Raw genomic sequence first — 23,515 nt, forward strand, 5'->3', positions numbered from 1 at the left:
TACCTAGTATTACTTCTTCACCTTCCAAGCACTTCACAATATTTGCTGATCTCCACAACACTCCTGTGAGGTAGGTAGATAGCACCCTCACTTTATATGTAAGGTAACTGAGGCAGACAGGAGAAGAGAATTCAGAAGTTCCTGGCTCCCAGCCACACCTTCCATTACTTATATTACTCTCCCTTAGCACAGGGCTTGAATGTTTGCTCATTTTGTGTTTGTCCAATTATACATATGACCATTTGCAGCCAGATGCTGGTAACTTTATTTTCTCACTGATTGGCCAAAGGATCTTGCTTGCCATTAGAAAGGAGCAGAAGTCCATCACACAACAGATGACTATTAAAAGAAAGCTTTAAAATAACTGCGCATTCGTTACTATAAAGGACACACATTATACGGCCATTAGTGCCCGAGGGCAAGCCAGGAGAAGTGTTGCACTATCAGCATTATATTGGGAAGCAAGAGTCAAAACAAGAAAGGAGGTTTTGCAATAAAACACCACCACATTGTGTTCTCAACTGTCATTCAAATACAGAACCAAATACCAATACCAGCCTCTTTATAAGTAATGTTAGTTTAAGTCACTTGGGGGTGGGGGAGGAGAGAGAAATTTTAAGATTACTATTCGCTAGGGTGATCAGACAGCAAATTTGAAAAATCAGGACGGGGGGAGGGGCGGGGGGGGATTGGAGCCTATATAAGAAAAAGACCCAAAAATCGGCACTGTCCCTATAAAATCGGGACATTGGGTCACCCTACTATTGGCAGAAAAATACCATAGTTATATTGTGTTTTAATCCCTTCCACTGTATTATTTTAAAGCCCATCAGAACCTCTCTTCTGATGGCTGTCTTGTAAATAATTTACTATTTTGTTACCTCTCAATGCCATCAGATCTTGACTTGTTTATTGTTAATTTTTTGTTCCCCATTATCAGCATGTTGGATCAATATGTCCATATGCAATGCAATGTATGGTTATATAATGTCAATAACGGCATTTGGCTTACCAAATATCACCGGACATGCACACTGACATTATTCTTCATTCATTCCAGTTGTATCACTGGTACAAAGCTGCTGATCAATGGAGTCACCCCCCCCACTTTACAGTGTTGTAGGTGAGATGAGAATCAGGTCATCATACATATTACTTATAAAAAACAAAAAACAAGTTTATTTGTCCACAGAAAAGATCTGAGAATTAATGAGTCTGAAAAAAAAAAATCTAACTTTTACCTAAAAGTTAAATATTTGGAAAAGCAAAAGTTTGTTTTTCAATTAAAAAAAGCTGTGAGACTGAACTGATTTAGATTTTACATCACAAGTGAGGAAACTTCTCCGAAATTTGACATCTGTCTGACATTTTAGTGGCATGTACAGTAGGTTAGAAAGAGTCTCATTGCAGGACTCCGAAATCACAAATATTATATTCCTGATGGGAAAAACAGACATAGCCTAGGGGACTATTGGGGGACAGGGGGGTGAAGAGCCTCATTATTAATTGCTGAAGTTACCATGGAAGAGTAGGGTTTTATACAAACACATTGTTAAGAATAAAGTTTTACACCTGCATGATACCACAGGTTATTATGGGGAAATCGACTAAATAGTGCATCAAACCAAATGTATTATTTAACAACCGGATATGCTTTACACCTCATCTGTCTTCTCTCACTCACCCTCTGGGTTCTGCAAGTAACTTACCAAGTACATCAGCTTTTCATCTCCATGTGTAAGTGAAAGGATGCAAGAGAAAACAATCTTACTATCCTTAACACCTTATTTTTGCCTACACTAAAAACAATTGGACAGCTACTCCCACCCCTAAGTGACAGGGTGAATTTGCTTGCTTTGGTAAGTTCCCACTAGTCCCTCCCTGCCTACTCCTTTCAGTAGTGAGCTGGCTGATTTAGATGTGTGATACATAGCTGACGCATGCTCAGTACTACAGTGAAGGACTGAAGTTTCCATTACAGTGCACTGGCTTTGCCGTAAACCACTGCGAAGCAACACACGTACTTCAGACGTGAGCAGTGCCAGTGTTACCCTGCTACACTACCAGTGGGCTGTTTCTTGCCACCCTGGTTTCAGTCTAGTTCCATCTGCAATGGAAAACATGCAGCCCTTGAGGAATGCCAGCTACCCTGCGCCTCAGGCATCCACAGTTCACGAGCATTCAAGCCAATACGCTGTGCTTCATTTTATTCTAGATTACACATTTTCAATTTACAAAATATATATTTATATGCTAGGTTATATACATGCAAACTGAAAATAAAATAGCAACACAAGTCTTTTCACTGAAAACAATCTCAGTGCTCCATCTTTAAAGATTTGGTCATTTTAAATGTAATACATTTACTACTTGAGCAGTTCAATAGCAGTAATCAAATCAAGTGTTGGGTACGCAGAAAGTAACAAAAATGTCCCGATAGTGTAAAATAATTCTATTTGCAACGAGACACTGGTGAAATTTTTGATACTGCCCTCCAATGCACAATTTTCAAGTCAGATACTGAATGCTCACTCACCAACGCAGACTTCCCAACGCCTCCTGAACCCAGGACCACTAGCTTGTACTCACGCATGATGTGGTCTGTTCAAATACAGGTAATCTGAAAAACAGGGGGAAAGCATGGAATTAGGAGCCATGTTTGCAAGCATCACCTCAGAAACATTACATGTTTTCCCGAAGAACCACTGTCATAGCACGTTTATTTGTAGGACAGACTAAGTACAAAAATCTCTTGTATAGCTAAGTACAAAAATCTCTTCAGCCGCAGCAAAAAGATTTTTATTTTAAACCTGGGTACCCAAGCAAATGTGTACTTTGATGGCTGTAATTTACTGTACTCAGTGTAGCAACCTTCAAATTCAAAAAAATAAATTAAAAACCCACAATGTTCTTTTCACCAGGATGCTGGTAGATGTACAGAGTCTTTTTATTGTTTCTGTTCAGTATTATTATACGAGCTGGGATTTACCTTTATTTGTTTTACTGACGTTCAGTTATTCACCTATTTCAGGGAGTGTGTGAGGAGTCTGACTCTGGAATTAATTTCTTCCCTTGGGACACCAAAACTTAGACCTGTTAACTTTCTCGGAATACTACAAAATTAGTCTTTTCTTTCAGGTATTTGGGAAGAAAAAGAGGGTCAAATGTGGAGTGATAAATGGGCATTTTGATATGTATCCATCCATTAAAGAGAAACAATTCTTCCCTAAAATCTATCTGCACAAAATATTACTACTCGCTTATGGCACCTTTCCCTCACTCTTCCAACTTTTAATTGCATAAAACTACAAGCAATTAAACAAGAAAATTGAACCAGTGAAATAAAAGCACCGGAGTTTACTTCACCCACCCACCCACCCGCAACAGGGAATGATTTAGGAGGTCAATATTTTCTTTCTGAAAAAGGTCAGGCCTGACTTAATGCTGCCAAGTCAGAAAACTCTCTGCTCTTCCACGCAACGCCTGTGCCTTTTTATGGAAATCTCTCAACTCCCTATGCAGCACAAGAAAATTTCTCATTCTCATCAAGATGCCCTGACAAATAAGGAGAATGACAAAGCCAGCGATAAACATTTTACACTATGTTTACATTATAAGCCAGGCTTGGCTGCCCCATCAACAGAGCCCAAGCAAACAATGACCTCACCAGCTAATTATCTGTTCATTCGTCCCCCAGTAAAATAGCACTTTCTTCCCAAGTAAGGATTCAGAAATATGAATGCTATGAAACTGGATAGGTTTAGTTTCTCAAAGGGATTTCAGACTAACTTTGCCACATGATTTATGGGCCTTTCTAGGTATAATCTTATGATTTGTTGTAAAAATAAAGATTTATTCCCTGTAGCAGGATATAAAAATAAACCAACTTGCTCACTGGAGTTAACAGTGTACAGAGGGCATGGTCTGTGTTCCCAGCTCTGCCACTGATTCACTCTGGGACCATCGGCAGGTCATTTATAACCTGTCAGTGTCTCAGTTTATACATCCATAAAATGAGGGTGAAGGCTGTAACACAAAAATTCTTGACAAGAAAGTTGCTCTATGACTGCAAAGAACTACTGATGGGAAACTGATCCTGAACTCCAAAGATGCCCTGTAGCTAAATTACTTGGAGTTTATGTTCTTGAACAAGATGAAGAATCCATAAGTACATCCCCATTTGTTTTAAGTTCAAAACTGACATAGTATGAGACAGAGAGAAATCTAAAGGCATTACCTAAAATTACCAGGCTGGATGATACATAAACAAGTCTGATGTGTTTCAATTAGAGGATCAAACAGTCCCTCATTATAAAAAACACTAACATCAGCCTTGATGGAAACATGCAAGATTTTGTAAATATGCATGCAAAGTTGTACATGCACCGTTGAACTCATCCAGCTTGCTCAAACTCTAATCTGCAAGTGCAAGTCAGACGCTGCACGCACAAAGCAAAATATGTACAAATGTGTGAACAGATTATAGCACCTGCCTTTTAGAAAATTTAGCCCACTATGTTTACTGGCTAGGAACAGTAGGGATGGACTGGATCGTCACTTCAAGATAAGCCTTTGTTTTAAAATGTTACGTTTATAACATTTTGCCCTACGATAACTGCAGTCCTGTTGCTTAAATACTCCATTTTAACCCTTGTTATAACATGCTTGACCTGTGAGCCAATGTTGGGTAACCCACACACAAAACTGATTTTGCCTAACAATCTCTGTTTTATTTATTTCTTGCCTTTAAGCTAGTAAAATGTACAACGGTTCTACCTTCCTCCCAACCTTAGACCTGATCTAGCAAAGCACGCAGGTGTGTCTGTGTGTGTGGTGGTAATGGTGGTGGAAGAGGTGTTTTCTGGATCAGGGCCTAAATGCTCAGCGTTTGAACAGCTCAGAGTACTGTAGTGAGCTCATCACTGAAATGAATGTTCATATAAAGCTATATTAATTTAACAAAATGTATCCTAACAGATTAGTACAGTGCGACAAAAAATTAAACTACACTTGTGGAAATAAATACAAGTAATTTTAACAATGTAATACTATAGCTTTTTTTGTTTATACGTTCATTTACTCATTAATTTGCAACATTTGATTATCTGCAGTGGGGCTCCCAGTCAGGGTTAGCTAGGAGATTCTACCACACAATGTCAGTGGAGAAAAATTTACTGCAAGTATCATCTCTGAAGTCCTATCTCGTGAGACCAAAAACCCACAGAGGAATGCACCACTAACATTTTTAGGTCGGTTGATTTATATAGAAGGCTAGATCTTATGGCCATTAATGTATCAATGCCCTTTATACTAAAACAATAAATCTAAAATCTTGGTCACTATTTTAAGGAGGCAATGCAGTAACAACCTACAGGAATTCTTTGCAGAAGTAAGATTATTTGAAAGTTAGCATTCTGAATGAGACCTAACTACTCACTGTGGGATCTGGGTAACTCTCAGACAACGAGTTTATCCTCACAACGTGTTTGTGAAGTAGGGAAGTATCCCCATTTTACAGATGCAGATATTGAAGCTGAGAGAGATTATGTGACTTGCCCAAGGTCACACAGGTCTATGGCAGAGCTAGTTACTGAACCCAGTTTGCTCGAGTCCCAGACCAACACCTTAACCATAGACCATCCATGCTCATGTGGTAATGGATGCATAATATATCACAGAAATCAGAGAAAAAGAGACCTTTTAGGTCAAATCCCATCTACAAAGATACATAATTTATGAAAGCTGGACACAAACCAGAATCTCCAACTGTCACATCAGTTCTAGTATGTGCCTCATGTGGCTAGTGTGTTTAACAATTGATTCATCTGTAGCCACACAGAACAGTAAAATATTTTGCAAATAACTCTGCTCACTGGGCCCTCTGGAAAAAGCCTGCTAGTTCTCTGCAGGATTATCCTAGCAGCTTTTATTGAAAAAATAGCTGTAACTGATTCTCTTGCATATGAGACTGTCTAATGAGTCATTGTGGTTCAATGGTGCACAGGACAGAGAGTCAACAATCCAGTGTTCTACTCACAGTGATTCAATGGCAGAGCTGGAACAACTCAGGCAAGTCACTTCCCCTCTCTGAGCTTTAGTCTGCTCTGTACAACAAGGCTCCTTATGGAAGAAAGGCACTTTGAAAGTGCTAAGTGCTCCAGCTTTCACCCTGACCACACCACACGATCCATCGTCTACAGCCAAGCTCTGCGATACAACCGCATTTGCTCCAACCCCTCAGACAGAGACAAACACCTACAAGATCTCTGTCAAGCTTTCTTACAACTACAATACCCACCTGCGGAAGTAAAGAAACAGATTGATAGAGCCAGAAGAGTTCCCAGAAGTTACCTACTACAGGACAGGCCTAACAAAGAAAACAACAGAACGCCACTAGCCGTCACCTTCAGCCCCCAACTAAAACCCCTGCAACGCATTATCAGGGATCTACAACCTATCCTAAAGGATGACCCAACACTCTCACAAATCTTGGGAGACAGGCCAGTCCTTGCCTACAGACAGCCCCGCAACCTGAAGCAAATACTCACCAACAACCACATACCACACAACAGAACCACTAACCCAGGAACTTATCCTTGCAACAAAGCCCGTTGCCAACTGTGCTCACATATCTATTCAGGGGACACCATCACAGGGCCTAATAACATCAGCCACACTATCAGAGGCTCGTTCACCTGCACATCCACCAATGTGATATATGCCATCATGTGCCAACAATGCCCCTCTGCCATTTACATTGGTCAAACTGGACAGTCTCTACGTAAAAGAATAAATGGACACAAATCAGATGTCAAGAATTATAACATTCATAAACCAGTCGGAGAACACTTCAATCTCTCTGGTCATGCAATCACAGACATGAAGGTCGCTATCTTAAAACAAAAAAACTTCAAATCCAGACTCCACCGACAAACTGCTGAATTGGAAATCATTTGCAAATTGGATACTATTAATTTAGGCTTAAATAGAGACTGGGAGTGGCTAAGTCATTATGCAAGGTAGCCTATTTCCCCTTGTTCTTTCCTACCCCCCCCCCCCCCGATGTTCTGGTTTAACTTGGATTTAAACTTGGAGAGTGGTCAGTTTGGATGAGCTATTACCAGCAGGAGAGTGAGTTTGTGTGTGTATGGGGGTAGGGGGGTGAGAAAACCTGGATTTGTGCTGGACATGGCCCACCTTGATTATCATACACATTGTAGGGAGAGTGGTCACTTTGGATGAGCTATTACCAGCAGGATAGTGAGTTTGTGTGTGTGGTTTTTGGGAGGGGGGTGAGAGAACCTGGATTTGTGCAGGAAATGGCCCAACTTGATTATCATGCACATTGTGTAGAGAGTTGTCACTTTGGATGGGCTATCACCAGCAGGAGAGTGAATTTGTGTGGGGGGGTGGAGGGTGAGAAAACCTGGATTTGTGCTGGAAATGGCCCAACTTGATGATCACTTTAGATAAGCTATTACCAGCAGGACAGTGGGGTGGGAGGAGGTATTGTTTCATATTCTCTGTGTGTATATAAAGTCTGCTGCAGTTTCCACGGTATGCATCCGATGAAGTGAGCTGTAGCTCACGAAAGCTCATGCTCAAATAAATTGGTTAGTCTCTAAGGTGCCACAAGTACTCCTTTTCTTTTTGCGAATACAGACTAACACGGCTGTTACTCTGAAACCTGTCATTAGTTAGTAGAAGTCTTACTCCATGTGGTGTGGCCTGAGGCTCTACCTCTTAATTCACACAGGACTCTGCTAAACCTAAGCCAAACCAAATCCATCTCTACAGGTGGGACTCCACCTCCTGCTTTGGACAGGAACTCTGTCCCAATGCAAGTTTCTCACACCAGACCGAATGGTCATCTACTCATCTCTCAAGGTATCCTTGTGCCTTCTTTGCTGTGGCATCAAAGCTCTTGAACGCCTCTTTTTTTTTTTTTTTTAAACTCCTTGAACATAAAAGCAGGATTAATACCCTCTGTGCCGCCTCTGATCTTCAGTGGCCTGGAGTGAATAGCCCTCATAAGTCTGTATATCATTGCGTAACGGTAACTCAACAGGAAATACTAGCGTTTTGGAAATCGTGTCAGCGGACTTGGTAACACGAAGGGAGGGGAGGGGAGGGAAAGGAAAGCAAAGCAAACCAGGAGTTGAGAGCAACCAAGTCTCATCTTAACTACTAGATCCTACAAAGACACAAGTCCTTTTTTTTTGGTGGTGTTAGAGGAGAGCTAGGGAGGAGTGAACACTAAGGCAAGTTGAGTTCTATGGCACAAAAATTACAAGAGGATCTCAAGTTATTAATGAGCCAGACCACAGCAGCAATGCACGGAACACACTGAGTACACAGAAAATCACTGACAATGTTAGATGCAAGAGCTTTTCAAAGGGAGAGCAGTACATCCTCACTGGACTGGCAAGATAAAGTTTGTGCAGTCCAGAGTCTGACAAAATATCTGACATCATCCTCTCTAACTTGTTAAACAACAAGTCATTGGGGAGATCTTCTTATGTTCAGTTCAGGGCCCTATCCATTGGACCGCAGAACCTCTTCTTATGACCTGAACTTGACAAAGGCAGAGGTTGTTTTGTTTTAAATCAGTACGCCGTTTCTGAGGGTAAAGATGCATCCAAGTTTTCTTTGAAAATTCATTTTGAATGATGATTTTGCACCTACCACCATTTTGATTTGAGCCTCATTTTCCAAAGTTATAAAATACAAACAATACTAAGGCCAGGTCTACACTACAAACCTATATTGGTATAACCACATCACTCATTGGTGTGAAAAATCTACACCCCGGAGCGACACAGTTCTATTGACCTAACCCCTCCACCCCCTTGCATGTAGACGGTGCTATGTCAATGGAAGAGCTTCTCCCGGCTAACTTAGTTACTGCCTCTCAGGGAGGTGTAGTATTGTACGTGAAGACAAGCCCTTACTCACCTACCTGTGGCTGTGAACATCTTAAGTCCTGTAGCTCAGATCTTGCTTATGTTCAGTATCACTGTGTTCCCCAACCTCCCAGATTTTACAGATGGGAAACCCGAGTCAGAGAGGTTGAGATCAACATTAACTTTGGGTGCCCATCGTTACACAACTAGGGGCTGTTTCTCTAGTGCTGATGAGCACCCCACTTTCACAGACTTCCACTCTGTAAAAACTGTGAAACTAAACGCAATCTGTGCAGGATTCCCCCAGTATGGCAACTAAATATCTAAAACCAGTTGAACAATATTTCCCTGAGTAGCAACATTTGCTTCCTTTTTTCAAAGCCATCATTTTGGACTGAAAAAAAGAAGGGGGATTCCTTTTAATTAACTGTGGGTAATATCGAAAGTAAAATCTATTATTAGCATTTAAAAGGGAATGGATTTTAAGGGAAGTATAAAAGCAGCTTGTTTTATCCAGTCTACCCTTTTCTTTCCCTAAAACCACACTCTGGTCCCTCCCATTCAAAAGCACAATAATCAAGTTAAAGCTTAGATTTAGCCATGAACACTTTCAATTCTTTTTTTATAGTCAAAAACACATGTGGGAAAGTTTCAGATAGGGGTATTACAATAATTCTCACTTTTCTACAGTATTTTCCAGTTACGGGTTTTTTTTTGGATACAACGGGAAATCAAAGATCTTGACCTCTTGTGATTAATCTAGGTATTTATACGGCCATTACATGGATTAATTATCCATGGCACGTTTGCAAGATATTAATATCTGTTTATACAGCACCAACAGAGTGCTAGGGGCTTTTCATACAGGCATTACTACTATGCAATATCCTGCCCAATTTTTCATTTGGATAATTTCATTATGTCTATCTAAATTCCCCTTAGGTTTCAGTTAGACACAGTATCAGTCATTTCCACCCATAACTTTCTGTAGTGGTACTATGTGCTGTTAAGCAGTGACTACCCTTTAGTGGTGTATGCAGAGAGTCCTCTGGATAAAAAGTACTTCTTCCAGCTCAGTGATGGAGCACATTCGCTAAGCAGTTTAAGAAATCTTGTATTGCTCTATGTATGGCGTCGATAAATAGAAGTTTTCAGTCCCCAGGGCTTTCCATTGGGCACCTATTGCAAGCACTAATTTCATTTAAAAACGAAGAACAGAAAAATATATAAGAACTACAAGTCCTCTCTGGGGAACTGAGTAACAGCTGCTTATTTGATAGATATCCACTTGAAAGGGCCAAGAAAGCCAATAGGCAACCACAATAAGCACACTTAAGTTACAAGACATATGTAGTAGACAGCATTTTGACCGGCATATGTTTGGTATTATATTAGTCAAATAGGCCAGGATACAAATAATTGAATTAGAACTGCCCTACACACATGCAGAAAAAGCTACCTATTTAAAATAGATACTGAAGGGGCAAAGGGCTGGTTTCTGATAGTCAGCTCTTGGAATAAGCAGCAATCCTAAATTACTGAATATCTCAGAAAAGCAACTTTCAAGAACAGCAGTTATAAATCCTCTAGGTCTGGATCTTATCTGCAGCAATGGACAAACCTCATGGTCATGTAGAGAGAGAGCGAGAAAGTGCGAGCGGGAAAAATCGAGCGCTCTACAGCCTTAGCTAACAGCCAGCTGCCCATTAGCTCATGCAGTAGAGGTTCATGCACTAAGCTCCAGACATCCCCAGTTCGATCCCGCCTGCCTACGAATCGAGTCTGTTGGCGTTACAGTCACACCACTGAAAATTTGGCATTGCAAGATTAATCTCCCCTGGCTTGTTACAGTTTTTCACTTGCCCCATGTCTTGACCCAACAATCAAAATGTAGCTGTTTGAAATGATGATTTTTAACACAGAAGGGTGTTAACAGACAAGACAACTAGGCAATGAAAAGGACCTGTTTCTAGAACCAGAATTAAAATACCCTCTTATTTTCTTCTACTATTACTGTCACAAATGACAACTTCCTTGAAAGCATAAGAAACTGGGATATCTGATTATTTATGGCAGCATCCGCAATGTGCAAGGTATTTTGCAGACACACTCAAGAAGAGATGGTCCCTTCTCCGTGGAAGTCAGTCTAAAGACAAATTAGGAGAAGGGGAACAAGTGTTATTTTAATACAAGTTAATTAGATGCACTATAGACAGCCTAGCAGAAGTGGGTCTAATAGGGTATGTCCATACTGCAAAAAACTAAACAAAAATCACACCACAACAGGGAGTCTGAGGCTGGGCAACTGATTTAGGCTCACCCGGCTCATGCTATGGAGCTATAAATAGCAGCGAAAACATTCCCACTCCCTCTGAAGCCTAGGATCTGAGACCCACCCCCTGTCACTAGGTGTCATAGCCTGTCATAGCCCAAGCAGGAACATCTAAATGGCTATTCTTGGTCCCATAGTGCAAGCCTGAGTCAGATGACCTGGGCTCAGACTTGATGCTGTGGGAGGCTTTTCTGCAGTGTGGATCTATTCTAAGAGAAACATAAAGCCCCAGTTTAGCAGAGCACTTGAGCATGTGCTTAGGTCCATCCTATTCAGCAAAGCACTTGAACACATGCTTTAATCCCAATACTTTAGCATGTGCTTAAGTGCTTTGCCAAATGAGGGCCTAAATAAGCAAAGCATTAGGTGTGGTGCAAAAGGAGTTGGGAAAAGGCATGCATAAGGGCCATGTGGGAGAAGACACACAGGGTATGTGTCCACAGATATTAAATACCTGCAGAGGGCCAAAATCAGCTGATTTGGGCTCGCAGGGCTCAGGCTGTGGGGCTGTAATACTGCTGTGGAGATGTTTAGTTTCAGGCTCCAGCCCAAGCCCAAATATCTACTCAGCAATTTTTAGCTCTGCAGCATGAGCTCGAGTCAGCTGACCCAGGCCAGCCATGGCCATGCCTCAGGTCTTTTATTCCAGCATAAAAATAAAACCTTTTTAGCAAAAACGCAGCAAAAAGGTTGATGAGATATGTTCCTGTTGATGTAAAGGACGGGACTCCTGCTCACTAGGTAAGTGAATTTGTCTATTTTAAATCTATTTCTCCAAGCACTGTATCTTTGGGGCAAAATAAGTCATTCTTTATTCTGAGAAAGTGCTTCGGTGTATCACTGCAACTGTGCTCTCAGAGGATCCCAGTGAGGGTCCAACTATTGAATTATTATTATTATTGAATTATTACCAGACCTATATGTTTGGCCAACTGTTAACTCAGCATGAAAGCAGAATGAAAACTGTTTGTTATATTTATTGGGATCCCAAATGACACCATTTTTCAGCAAGACAGCAGATGCCAGAAGTAGCTCAGAATGCCTGTTTTAATTACACAGTCTCTTCACACAGTTCACACGCAGTGAAAGATAGCATACTATCAGAAGAGGACAATTTTATGTATTGCTCAAATAAAGTGAAGTGGCATTCCAGGTTTAAGAACTGTGTCATTTACCAAGATAAGGATTTAACACATTTGTTGCAATACAGAAACAAACATGCATGTTTGAATTGAAAGGGCTGATCAATCCTATGAAGGGGTGACCAAGAGCAACGACAGCATGCAGCACTTAAAACAGCTCTTTACATTTTTAAAACACTCTACAACCACAATTAATCCTCGTGTCATCCCTGTGAAGTAAAGTAATACTCATTTTATACCACGTAAAAACCGAGGCACAAAGTAGTAACTAGCCCATAGACACAGGGGAAGAGCCAGGACTGTAACTTGAGCAATGGACTGGGAGCCAGGAAATGTAGTCCATTACATCATATTCCTTCAGACAGGAAATACTGCACTAAAGGGCTCAATTGCATTTTCACACACTGTGCTATGTAAGACCAGCTAATGTGCTTGTGCACAGACATTAAGACAGATTTTACACAAGACTTAGGTAAATACATGTAATGTAGCACTACAGAAGCAGAACAAAAAAAATTAAGACATTTGTCAGCCAGCCTCTATTTTTAAAAGCATTTACTCACAGCCATTAAGAGGATTTAAATAATTCTGACTTTATAATAAATAAAAGGATGATCTTTGGGAAGCCCTTCTGGAACTCACAGCTAGTCCAACCCCTTTTTCTACTCCCCCCCAAAATTCTAGTCACTCACCAGGAAATTCCTAACCTGCGCCAGGGGAAAAATAAGCAAACCCACCAATGAACAGATGTTGGGTGTAAGAATTTCACACTAACCTGAAATGTGACACAAACTCTTTCAAACATAACTGTTGAGCACAATTTTATATGTTTGAAGAAGGCAGTTTACGTTTGGTTGGTTCCCCCTTCCTCCAGCAACTGCTGACAGAGCCACAAGTGACATTAGGTATGTGTATGTTGCTCAGTGTGCGAAGGCCTCGGCAGAAGTGTGGTTTGATGATTTTGCATATCCTGGTGAAATGTGCAGCATGACTGAAGACACGTCCCCCATTTAAGCAAGACAGTGACAAAGGACATTTTTTAAAGCATACTAAGTATCTACATTGCTGATTGCCCCTTCGAGAATATAGAGCTGCCTTCACAAGTTTCATGACTCGCAACATTGTGAATGGAGATAGAAGTAAAAACACACCAACTTTTTGTAACTGCAGGAAACAGAGGTTTTTGGGTTTTTTTAAACATACTTGTATTACACATTTAGTAATTCTTAAACCTTCCCCTCTTGCTAATCCAACCCCCACACTTTTATAATTGGCAATCCCATTTAAATATGTGCTGAGAACATGAAAAACTCATACCTTGGCATACAAGATCTCTCATCAGTGTTAACAGCCCTACTGGACGTTTTTTCCAAGCTCCCTACAGGGGATTTGAAAGGATAAAAAAAATGCAATTTAAAATATTTCAAAACACTTTTTAAAAGGATACTGTACCATACAGTTTACAGAGCAGTCATGGTTTTGGTTTGAATTTCAAGCCATTAACTATTTTGTTCCATCAAACAACTTTTGGCTACTGGAATCAAACTACCCCAAACACACAAAGGTGCATTGGCATCACCTCTGGAATAATGCAAGTTTGACTGTTTTAACACACACTGAATAACTGATTCACAGATTCTAAGGCCAGAAGGAACCACTGTGATCATCTAATCTGACCTCCTGTGCCCACAGTACTTCCCCCAAATAATTCCTAAAGATCTTTTACAAAAACTTCTAATCTTGATTTAAAAACAGTCAGACTCCACCATGACACTTGGTAAATTGTTCAATGGTTAATCACCCTCACTGTTAAAAAATTACCTCTTATTTCTCATCTGCAATTTGTCTAGCTTCAGCTTCCGGCCATTAGATCATGTTGTACCTCTTGTGAGACCGAAAAGCCCATTACCAAATATTTGTTCCCCAGGTAGGTATTTATACACTAATCAAGTCACCCTTAACCTCCTCTTTTCTAAGCTAAATAGATTGAGCTCTGTAAGCCTATAACTATGAGTTATGTTTTCTAATCCTTTAATCATTCTCGTGGCTCTTCTCTGAACCCTCTCCAATTTATTAACATCCTTCAACTGTGGACACCAGAACTGGACACAGTATTTCAGTAGCAGCTGTCCCAGTGCCAAATGCAGAGGTGAAATAACCATGGGTTTATCTTCAACCTTCCCAAGGTCCTCCAAGTCCATAATTTTTCTCTCCCCTTTCACCTCCCAATGATAGGCCGTACTAGTCCTGCAGAGCTCCTCAACTCAGCAGACCTGGGCACAAAGTCCCAAGGAAGAGCCTTGAACACATACTCTTCTCTTGGTACCTTTCTAAACAAAACCATTACTATTAAGTACATCCACGAGAGGCCAGGGTCAATTAGAAAACCTGAAAGTGAATACAGTTGACCAGTCCCCTGCATTCGTGATCTTCTCAAATCACCCATGGAAATTGCTTTTGAAATTGGAGACAATGTATATTGGATCAACAAGATTTGGAAAAGACAAATAGTACAATATAGTTTTATGGTATGACTTGCAAGCTCAGTCATTAAACACTTTATACAATTACAATTGCATCTGATGAAGTGGGCAGTAGCCCACGAAAGCTTATGCTCTAATAAATTTGTTAGTCTCTAAGGTGCCACAAGTCCTCCTTCATACAATTACTGTGATACATATAATTAAGGAACTGAATCATTATCGTGGTCATTAAGCTCCTTTCTAAAGAGAAATTAGAAGTACAATGCTCCTAGACAGAGGTTTCCAGAAGCTCAGAGAGCAACACACTTCCCCAAATTGCAATGGAACAACATACTTTTATAGCAAGCCTCAATAATTTGATGCTGTTCTCACCAGCCTACCTTCTCCTATTGTTCATTCTTACATCACATTATGCAAATAGCTAAATAAGCGGACACTGTATAGAAAGTATTGTGTTATACTAAACCAGTGCTACAACGTAAGGAAGGTTTTTACAAAGTGTTTTTATCAATTGCTTTATGTTTTGTTCCAATATTTACTCTCTAAAAAACTCGAAAGGTTTTTGATTCTGTTCTTTTTAAACTTAAAATCAACTCCACAGTGTGAGGCAAAGACCATGAAATATTCAGCTGCTCCATAACCAGATATTAGTCAGTCTTTTGAGCAAAAACCAATGAAAAACACTGGCCAACCAACAAAGGCAATAAACAAACGCTGAATTGAAGGAATGCCAAGATACCATGCTTTCCAACAGCTGGATTTACAGATACAACATTGCTCTCCAATCTCAATGGAGCTGGGATAGGTCTTCAGAAGATTTCTAACCCACAGAACTGGGGAGGGCAAAACTGGACCTTCACTTTAGAAGCTAGCAGGGCACATTGAGAGCTACATGATGCTCTTGCTTCAGAGCAAGTATTATAACTTCCAAGAATTACCTGGTTTTCTCCTTTCCCAACAAGCGTGCACGCACAATTCACACTATCCTGCCAGTGTTTCAGACACTCAGGATACCATGTTTTTTGCTTATTGCCTCCGCTCATGTAATCTGAGGGCTCCGGAAGTATCATTTTTTTTACTCCCCAAAGTCTTTCTGTTCCCAAGTGCACCCAACAGCTCTAAAACCAAAATACAAATAAAAAGCCCACTATATATTGAAATCTCATGATATTCTGGGGCCTACCTCAATTTTTGAACACTGGAGTTGGCAACACTGTACTCCATTATTGTCTGAGTCCACAACTACTCTGTATACTACTATCTTGCAGGTGTGAAATTAACACAGGCTACATTACAGGACACCACAACTTGTATATAGCTCTCTTTATACTGTAGTTTGCCCTGTGACTCCTCACAAACAAGACTTACAAGCCAAAAGGCACTTAAAGAAAAAAAGACTGGTGGGTACTTAGGGACCGTGGTTCTCAAAGTTTTTCTTATTATGGTACATGCTTCCATATCAATTCACAGGTTATCTCCCATCCAACTGTCCCAATTCAAGTCAGGCAACTTCTCCGTGGCGCTTGGTTATCTGAAACAGTATTTAATAAATATCAAGGAGATAACATTAGGAAAAAAAACAATAACTTGCTTTAATGCCTTGGTGGTGATGGCTGCTTCATTATATTCCCAGTATTTTAGAGCTGCTGTTTATTTCCTCTTTGTGACTAGGACTTCAGACTTAATACTGAATCCTCCTCCTCCCCGTCCCTCCCCATTGCCTGCATCCAATGTTCAGATTGTTAACTTTCTTTAAAGGTTGTGACCTTTAATTTTGGGAGTCTGTAAACTGAAATGCACTTGCCTCTTCACCAAAGAAACACTGAAATAAAACAAAACAGCTGTGCAGAGAGCAGAAAGAGGTTTAGGGTTTTTGAGTTTACTGGATCCCAAAAGCTCTTGAAAATGCAAAGAGCCAAATTAATTCTTAGTGTAAACCGGTACAGATTGATTTGCAGAATCCTGAAATTGTGCTATATTTAGCAGGAAACTGCTTGAAGACTGAAAGATGCTTCACCACAGGAACAGCTGCAGCTCCATGGACCACCCACAAGTCATGCCATGAACCACGGTTTGAGAACCACTGGTTTAGCCCCACAATGTAACTTTGGGCCTATTAATAAAAATTTTAAAATTTTAACCTCCCAGCACCTCTTTATAAACAGCCCTTTTAGAAATAAACGTATTGAACATAAAAGCTTTCACCTTAAAAAGATTCTCTTCAGATCCCACTTCCTTATACTTGGCAACCACCTCCCCACACACAGGCTACATCATAGCAGTCAGGCTTCTGGTAGATGCATGAAAAGGATTTTCTTTGGAGCCAAGCAAGTCAACTGCTGAAGCTGACCACCACTAGAAACTCCCCTCCTGGAGCCGATTGTATGGCCCACACAGCACTCCTCGCCGTTGGCTGTCCTGGAGTACAGTCAGACTGGGAGTTAAAGAAGAGAGCCACATCTGGGTTACAGTGTGATGTGGGCCCGGAGTCAGAAGGTGAACTGAATGAAATTGCTTTGTCTTAGCCTAATTTCACCAGAACAAACTGCAAAATAATCACCCAATTTTGAGGAGTCTGTTTCTCCCTCACTGTGCGCAGGCCACTACCATCGCTGTCAGCGGGAGTTTGGGAAATGGAACAGTAAGTATTAGTGAGCACACACAGCCCCTAACAGGGTCAGAAATGTTCGCAAATGCACATACAAAACTGCATTTGCAATTAAATGATAGTATGAGAATAAGGCACAAAATTATTATTAAATAATGATACCTATTTCTTAATTAGCACTTTTCATCAGTAGATCTAAAAGTGCTTCACAATCTTTTTCACGTATTGATCCTCACAACACTACTCAGAGAGAGAACCATTACTATCCTCATTTTACAAACAGGGAATTAGGGCACAGATAAGTTAAATGACTTGACTAAAGTCACGCAAGAGGGTCCATGCTAGAGCAGGGAAATAAACCCGTCTCCCCTGTGGCCTAGGCCAGTGCTGTATCCACTGGACCACTCTTGCTCCCAACTTGGAGCCTCTCTCGGGGGGTGGGGGCGGAGCCTGCGGGAAAATCAAGGTCATGGACTTTCAGGCATACAAGCCATTTGTATGTAGTACAATAACATTAAGGCAAATTCTGCCCCTGAACTTTACAGGACAGGGCCATATCATTTCTGTGGTGGTATTTCTCTCACTCTGTCATCCAACCGTCCAGCCCACTGAGGGAGTCTCCGTATTGATGATGATCAGCCTAATTATGATTTACAAGTCTAGTGCTTTTGAAATAATACGAGAATCCTCAAGCACTTACCACCTTGCTTTGGGTAACATATACCTACAATTCAGATATAAGCCTAAAATGACCCTATGTTTCCTCTCTAGTTACCAAGCATCTTGTAAAACGCCCTTGGTATGCACATCAAAAAGGCATCAGCAGCTCAGAACTGCATTCCAGTCCAGTCTTCATCGTGTCACGTTAACCAGCGGAGAAGCTCCATGACCACAAACTCCCTCAGGGCAGCTTTTTGTGTGTTGGTGCCACTGCCTTTTTCTTTAGAAGTTTCAGTTACTAGCACAAGTTAATCAATATAGGTGTAACTTTTAGTTTAATACAGAAATTCCATAGAAATAATTCTCTTTGAATGGACCCTGACACCTACTGTTTGTCAACCACCAGAAAATGACAGAAATAAATCGATTGTTCAGAGAGACCTGCTTGAAACATTTTTTGCCAGTCTGTGGAGGACAGTAACATTCTCTCTTCCCATGAATCATTGTAAAATCAATGTTTAAATAGCCTGCCTGCTGTTCCTCTTGTATTGAGCTTTACTAGTCAAAGATGCATGGTATGCTGTTGCTTTTGTCCAGAGTTATTTGCATCAACCTTTCAGTAGCTAGGTTTATTCTCAAATCCAGATAGGCTTCCAAAGCCCCGTTCTTTTCCTTTCCCTTCTGCAATACCATCAATTTCTTCCCAATAGAGACATTCACCTCTATTGCTGTCCCTTGATTTTAAGTATCTTTTTACACCATAAGGAATATGCCCCAAGGCCAAAACGGCAGTTGAATGGTCCACCTCCTACTGAAAAATCAACAGGAGTTGGGTACCTAACTGCGCAAGTCTATCTTTGAAAATATATTCCTCATTTTGTCCATGCCCTTCCCATCTACTACTGAATTTTTTACAAATACATTGAATTGTTTACATTTTCCCAAAGTGCAAATTGGTAACAGATGGGATGCTTTTCACAATCTCTGGCCTGCAGTACAGAGGGTTCAGTTTGTATCATTTGTCTCTACCAACAACAGCTATTTGTTGTTGTGTCTGCAGGCGTGCATTTAGAGACCATGTTTTTCCTGGTTTATGTTAGCTTTAATTATTTTATTGTAGATTGAAATTCACATTGCCATAACAATTTTTCAGAGGAAATTCAAAAAGATAAAGAGTTTGCACTTTAACTATCCAAACCATACCCTACAAAAAAAGTCTTAAAGCACTTAGTTGTTTAGGTACCTGCTTAAATGTAGTATAATCTAGTAGCAATTTAAATGCTATACATTCTAATAGTAGGGCTTTGGTAACATTTGAGAATTTGTATGTCTAACACTTCCCAACTCTCAAACTCAAAATAATTTACAAACAATCAATCAATCTTCAAAACCTTCCCAGTGCAGTAGGTAAGTATTATTATACCCATTATACAGATGAAGTTCAGAGGTGAAGCAACTTGCCCAAAGCCATGGAAAGAGACTTAGTGGAAGAGCTAAGAATTCAGGAGTCCCTGGCTTTTGATCCTGTCCTAAGACCACACCGTTGTCTATTCTCTCCCCCCTGGCCCCAATGTATACACTTTTGCTATTAATATGCTGCCCTCGTATGTCCTAGGCTTATACCAAAAAAAAAAAAATACAAGCCAAAATGTCAAAATTCAAAATCATGAGTATCAACACGAAAGTGTTATGAGAATAAGTTTGAAAAAACCACATCAAGAGCCTCTGGATTTTACACAGGGGAATATGGCTGCAAGAGTCATCTTTAGTCTCAAATACAATGACTGAGGGGAAAACACCTTTGAAGTTTAAATCCTAAGACCCACTAGTCACTATTGAACAACAACTTTTAAGAAGGAGAGAAATAAATACATATTTTGAGAATCATGTCTTCATTTTAAATGAAACAGCCATCAGTCCAAATGCAAGTCATAGAAGCGTACAGTATGGCTATGTTCAATAATGGTAAATAATCGATAGTGCTGAAAGTTAGCTTAAGAGAAATTCTGAATGGGTTCTGAGTGAATGCTTAGATCTTGAAAATCAGAGCAGGTCGTATTTATGATTCTGGAAGTGTTCCTCCTGCTGGAATCGCACAGCGATAAACTTAGTGGGTCCATGCCCAGGAAAATAAGTTCTGAGGTGTCCCTTGTTTCCATACAACTGGAGACAAAACTCATGTGTCAAGAAGAAACCTTCTCCTCCAATAAAGACTTATTCCAGAGAGAAGCCAGTTTTAAAAAAAAAAAAAAAAAAAAAAAATCTATAGATTCAGTTTATATCATACTGACTGAGTTTCTGAATAACTGCAGAATCTTCTACTTGCATTCATTCATTGCATTTCTTAGTGAATGGAATGTTACGAATAGCGAGTATGATTTTTAGATATGCTGTGTACATGGCAACTCCCAACGAAGATGGCTCAGTACCTCTGAAAGCCAGCCACAGTATCTTACTGGTTATGTCTTCTCAATATCAAATTACTCAGAAGTATTACTAATCTGCAGTTTATGATATTTCAGTGATGTCAGCTTGAATATACTACACCTAGGCCTTTCAGGTTATTAGCATTTGTAACAACAACAAAATAAAGCTTTTTTTTCCTGGCACATCACTCCCCAAATCCCAACCATTTAACATTCCTTCAGCAGTCCCAGTTTATGCACTTGTTCTTTAGCTCTGAATAGCTCCAACCCATGAAACTGACTAGAAATGGCATGAAGCAGACAGGTAGGGGTCAAAAAAAGGAGCATGTTTTGTGTGTGAAGTGTCCCAGATTCAGAATAACCCAAAAGAGAATGATTTTTCCATTTTTGTCAGGATTTTGCAAGTTATTAGTTTAAAAGTTTACAGCTGTTAAGTCTGATTCAAATCTCTTGAAATGTCACACCCACCCACTGGGGAGCTCAGCTGGCAGCTAGGGCAGTTTGCACACTGAACTGTCTCAGATTTCTGCTCCAACATATATAAGCCATGAAGATCTACAGCTGTAATTTCAGGTACAGCAGCAATTTACCCTATAAGCCTTTAAACGTTGGCAAGCGCGCGGACACATTTGGATTTCCTCTTTGTAACGAGTTACTGATGTCAGTCCATTTTCTCTAGTGGATAATGTGGGCACAACTATTCTGGTCAGGCTCAGCAAAGAAGCCATAGATACCAACTACACTCTCACTTTGAAGAGGGCCCTTCGAGAGCAAATCATTACCTGTGTCCTTCCATGAGGGATGAACTGAGCAGATTTCAGCAAAGTCTGCTAGTCTGTGCATAAAAACAGCTAAACAACTCCCGAGGTCCAAACTCACCCCGAAGTCCTCTGTACCATTCCAACCCCATTTAGACCTCAGCTGAAGCTTTGAATTGGAGCTGAGGTGCTAGAAGAAGGCCCCTCTGTACTAGAATAAGTTTCACCCTAGAAAAATTACCCATTAAGGGAAAAAATCTCTCTGAAGAATGAGTTACAGCTTCCAGATGAGCAAGTTCTTTTTATTTTAGTCACTAAAAAATGAGTCATATGCAAGTAACTTGGCTTAAAAAAAAAAGTGGGGGAGAAGGGGCAGGAACATGGAGGAAGCTACTCATATTTAAACTCCGACTTACTGAAGCGAACCTTGCATCTTAAACATGCTGTACTATTAACTGGGTAAGACGGCCAAAACAGAGCAGGAAATGATACTGAGGGCGGTGACTAATGCTTCCACTGAGCTTCAAGTACACATCAAATGGGTAGTTTTATACAGACATGGCCACATCTGAAAAGATCAGAAAACTGAACCATTGCCATCAATTGGAATTATTCAAACAATACTCAGGCAGATGGAAATATTTTGTTCTAAAATTTTGAGTGTTTATTATGCAGAATGGACAAAGCTAAATATTTACTCCTCTCCCACGGTTTTTATTCTCCCCAGAACACAAAGGGAATTTCATTCTTCAGGAAAGAAGGGTGCTGCTTATAAACAGCCTTCTTCCCTTTGGATTTTTTCACCCTTTTGCAGTGCACCCAGAAACATCAAACTTACCTTGAAATGGACTGACTGCAAACTTGGATATGGCTATTCAGAAGATGGTGGGGAGGTTATTATCGTCGCTACCTTTAGATTTCATTTTGAACAAGCTTTGCACTCAAGCCTTTGAAAGTTTACTTCATATATTCTAGAAGTGTTGCAGAAATCTGGACACTCTTGGAGCCCAAAAAGGAATCTCTAGTCCACACAATTGGAAACTTTACTCTTATGATCTGAAGGGACATTAGAAAATGGCCCCAGGATAACAAACTTTTGTTTTCAGTGATTACTCTTCGTAAATTTATGTCTGATTAATCTTAATGTGCAGAGACTGTAGCAAAGCCACATGGGTAGATCAAAGTTGCCAAGTGAAAAACTAATTTATGCCATGCCATCTGTGAATTAACTTATCAAAATTGTTTGATGTAGTCTTCCAGAGACTTTAAAAAGAAAACATTCTCATCTCTACAAGAGAAATATGCAGCTTTCCTATGAATGAACAGTAACTTAACACACCAATTGTATTCCGTATATAGGTGAGTGGGCAGCTCTGCTACTGACTTGTCATGTAACTTGGGCAAGTTATTTTACTTCTCTGCCTCAGTTTGTCCAAATGTAAAACAGGGACAGTGACCCTGCCCACCTTTGCCCAGTGCCACAGGCTCTACAGATGAAAAGCATTGTATAAGAGTTAAGTGTTTATCATCAATAAAGCCAGGAGCAGTATTCACTAGGAAGTACTATTTTAGTCAATGGAACTTAGTAAAATTGGGAATCTAGTTATAGACCTTTCTGGTGAAATCACACTTGACTTTCTGTTAAAGAAACAAGAATTTGTCCATACATGTTAGCCAATAACTGAACCAAACATAAACCTGAAGATGAAGGACCAGTCGTCTTGCTTGTTAAGATTGGCCTAGAAATTGGGTTCAATTGCCAGCTGTTCCACAGCCTCTCTGTCGGATACTGGGCAAGTCACTTCATCTGTCTGCGCCTCAGCTCCTCCTGCCTATTTAAATTGTAAACTCTTTGAGGTAGGGACCATCTCTCACTAAGCACCCAAAATAAGGGCTACTAGGTACTCCTCATACAAATAATAAAAAGTCAGGGACTAACAAGAACATGCCACTTCCCTATCTGAAGGTGGAGGAGGACAGGAACTGAATCCTGACCTCAAAAGATTTCTGAGTGGATGTAGCCTGAATGAGTTTGTCATTTGAGTATGGAAAGACAGACCCAATTATGGCTCTTTTCTGAGATGAGACTGCATCTCTTTACATAACCACCCACTCATGTTGCCAGGACCTTCCCTTTGAAGGCTGCTCAGGCTGCCAAAACACTATTGCAAACAGCACAGTTCTCCCTCCTCCCCTAAAACCA

The 23,515-nt window shown here is 40.3% G+C and overlaps 1 protein-coding gene across 6 annotated transcripts in view; it reads right to left on the reverse strand.

The window, feature by feature from the left end:
- The window catches only part of RAP1A (RAP1A, member of RAS oncogene family), a 69,338-nt gene that overhangs the window by 21,232 nt on the left and 24,591 nt on the right, over window positions 1-23,515 (reverse strand). For 3 of the 6 annotated variants that reach the window (XM_073319903.1, XM_073319901.1, XM_073319902.1), the window contains 2 exons: window positions 13,695-13,755; window positions 2,537-2,620 (listed from right to left, as the gene is read on the reverse strand). In XM_073319903.1, the coding sequence (XP_073176004.1) occupies window positions 2,537-2,593 (57 nt within the window). In that variant the 5' untranslated portion in view covers window positions 2,594-2,620; window positions 13,695-13,755. The remainder of the gene's footprint in view (window positions 1-2,536; window positions 2,621-13,694; window positions 13,756-23,515) is intronic. The other 3 variants (XM_073319906.1, XM_073319905.1, XM_073319904.1) reach the window with 1 other exon arrangement.

The sequence above is a fragment of the Lepidochelys kempii genome, chromosome 21 (genome assembly GCF_965140265.1).
Source record: "Lepidochelys kempii isolate rLepKem1 chromosome 21, rLepKem1.hap2, whole genome shotgun sequence".
In the NCBI taxonomy this organism is placed as follows: Eukaryota; Metazoa; Chordata; order Testudines; family Cheloniidae; genus Lepidochelys; species Lepidochelys kempii.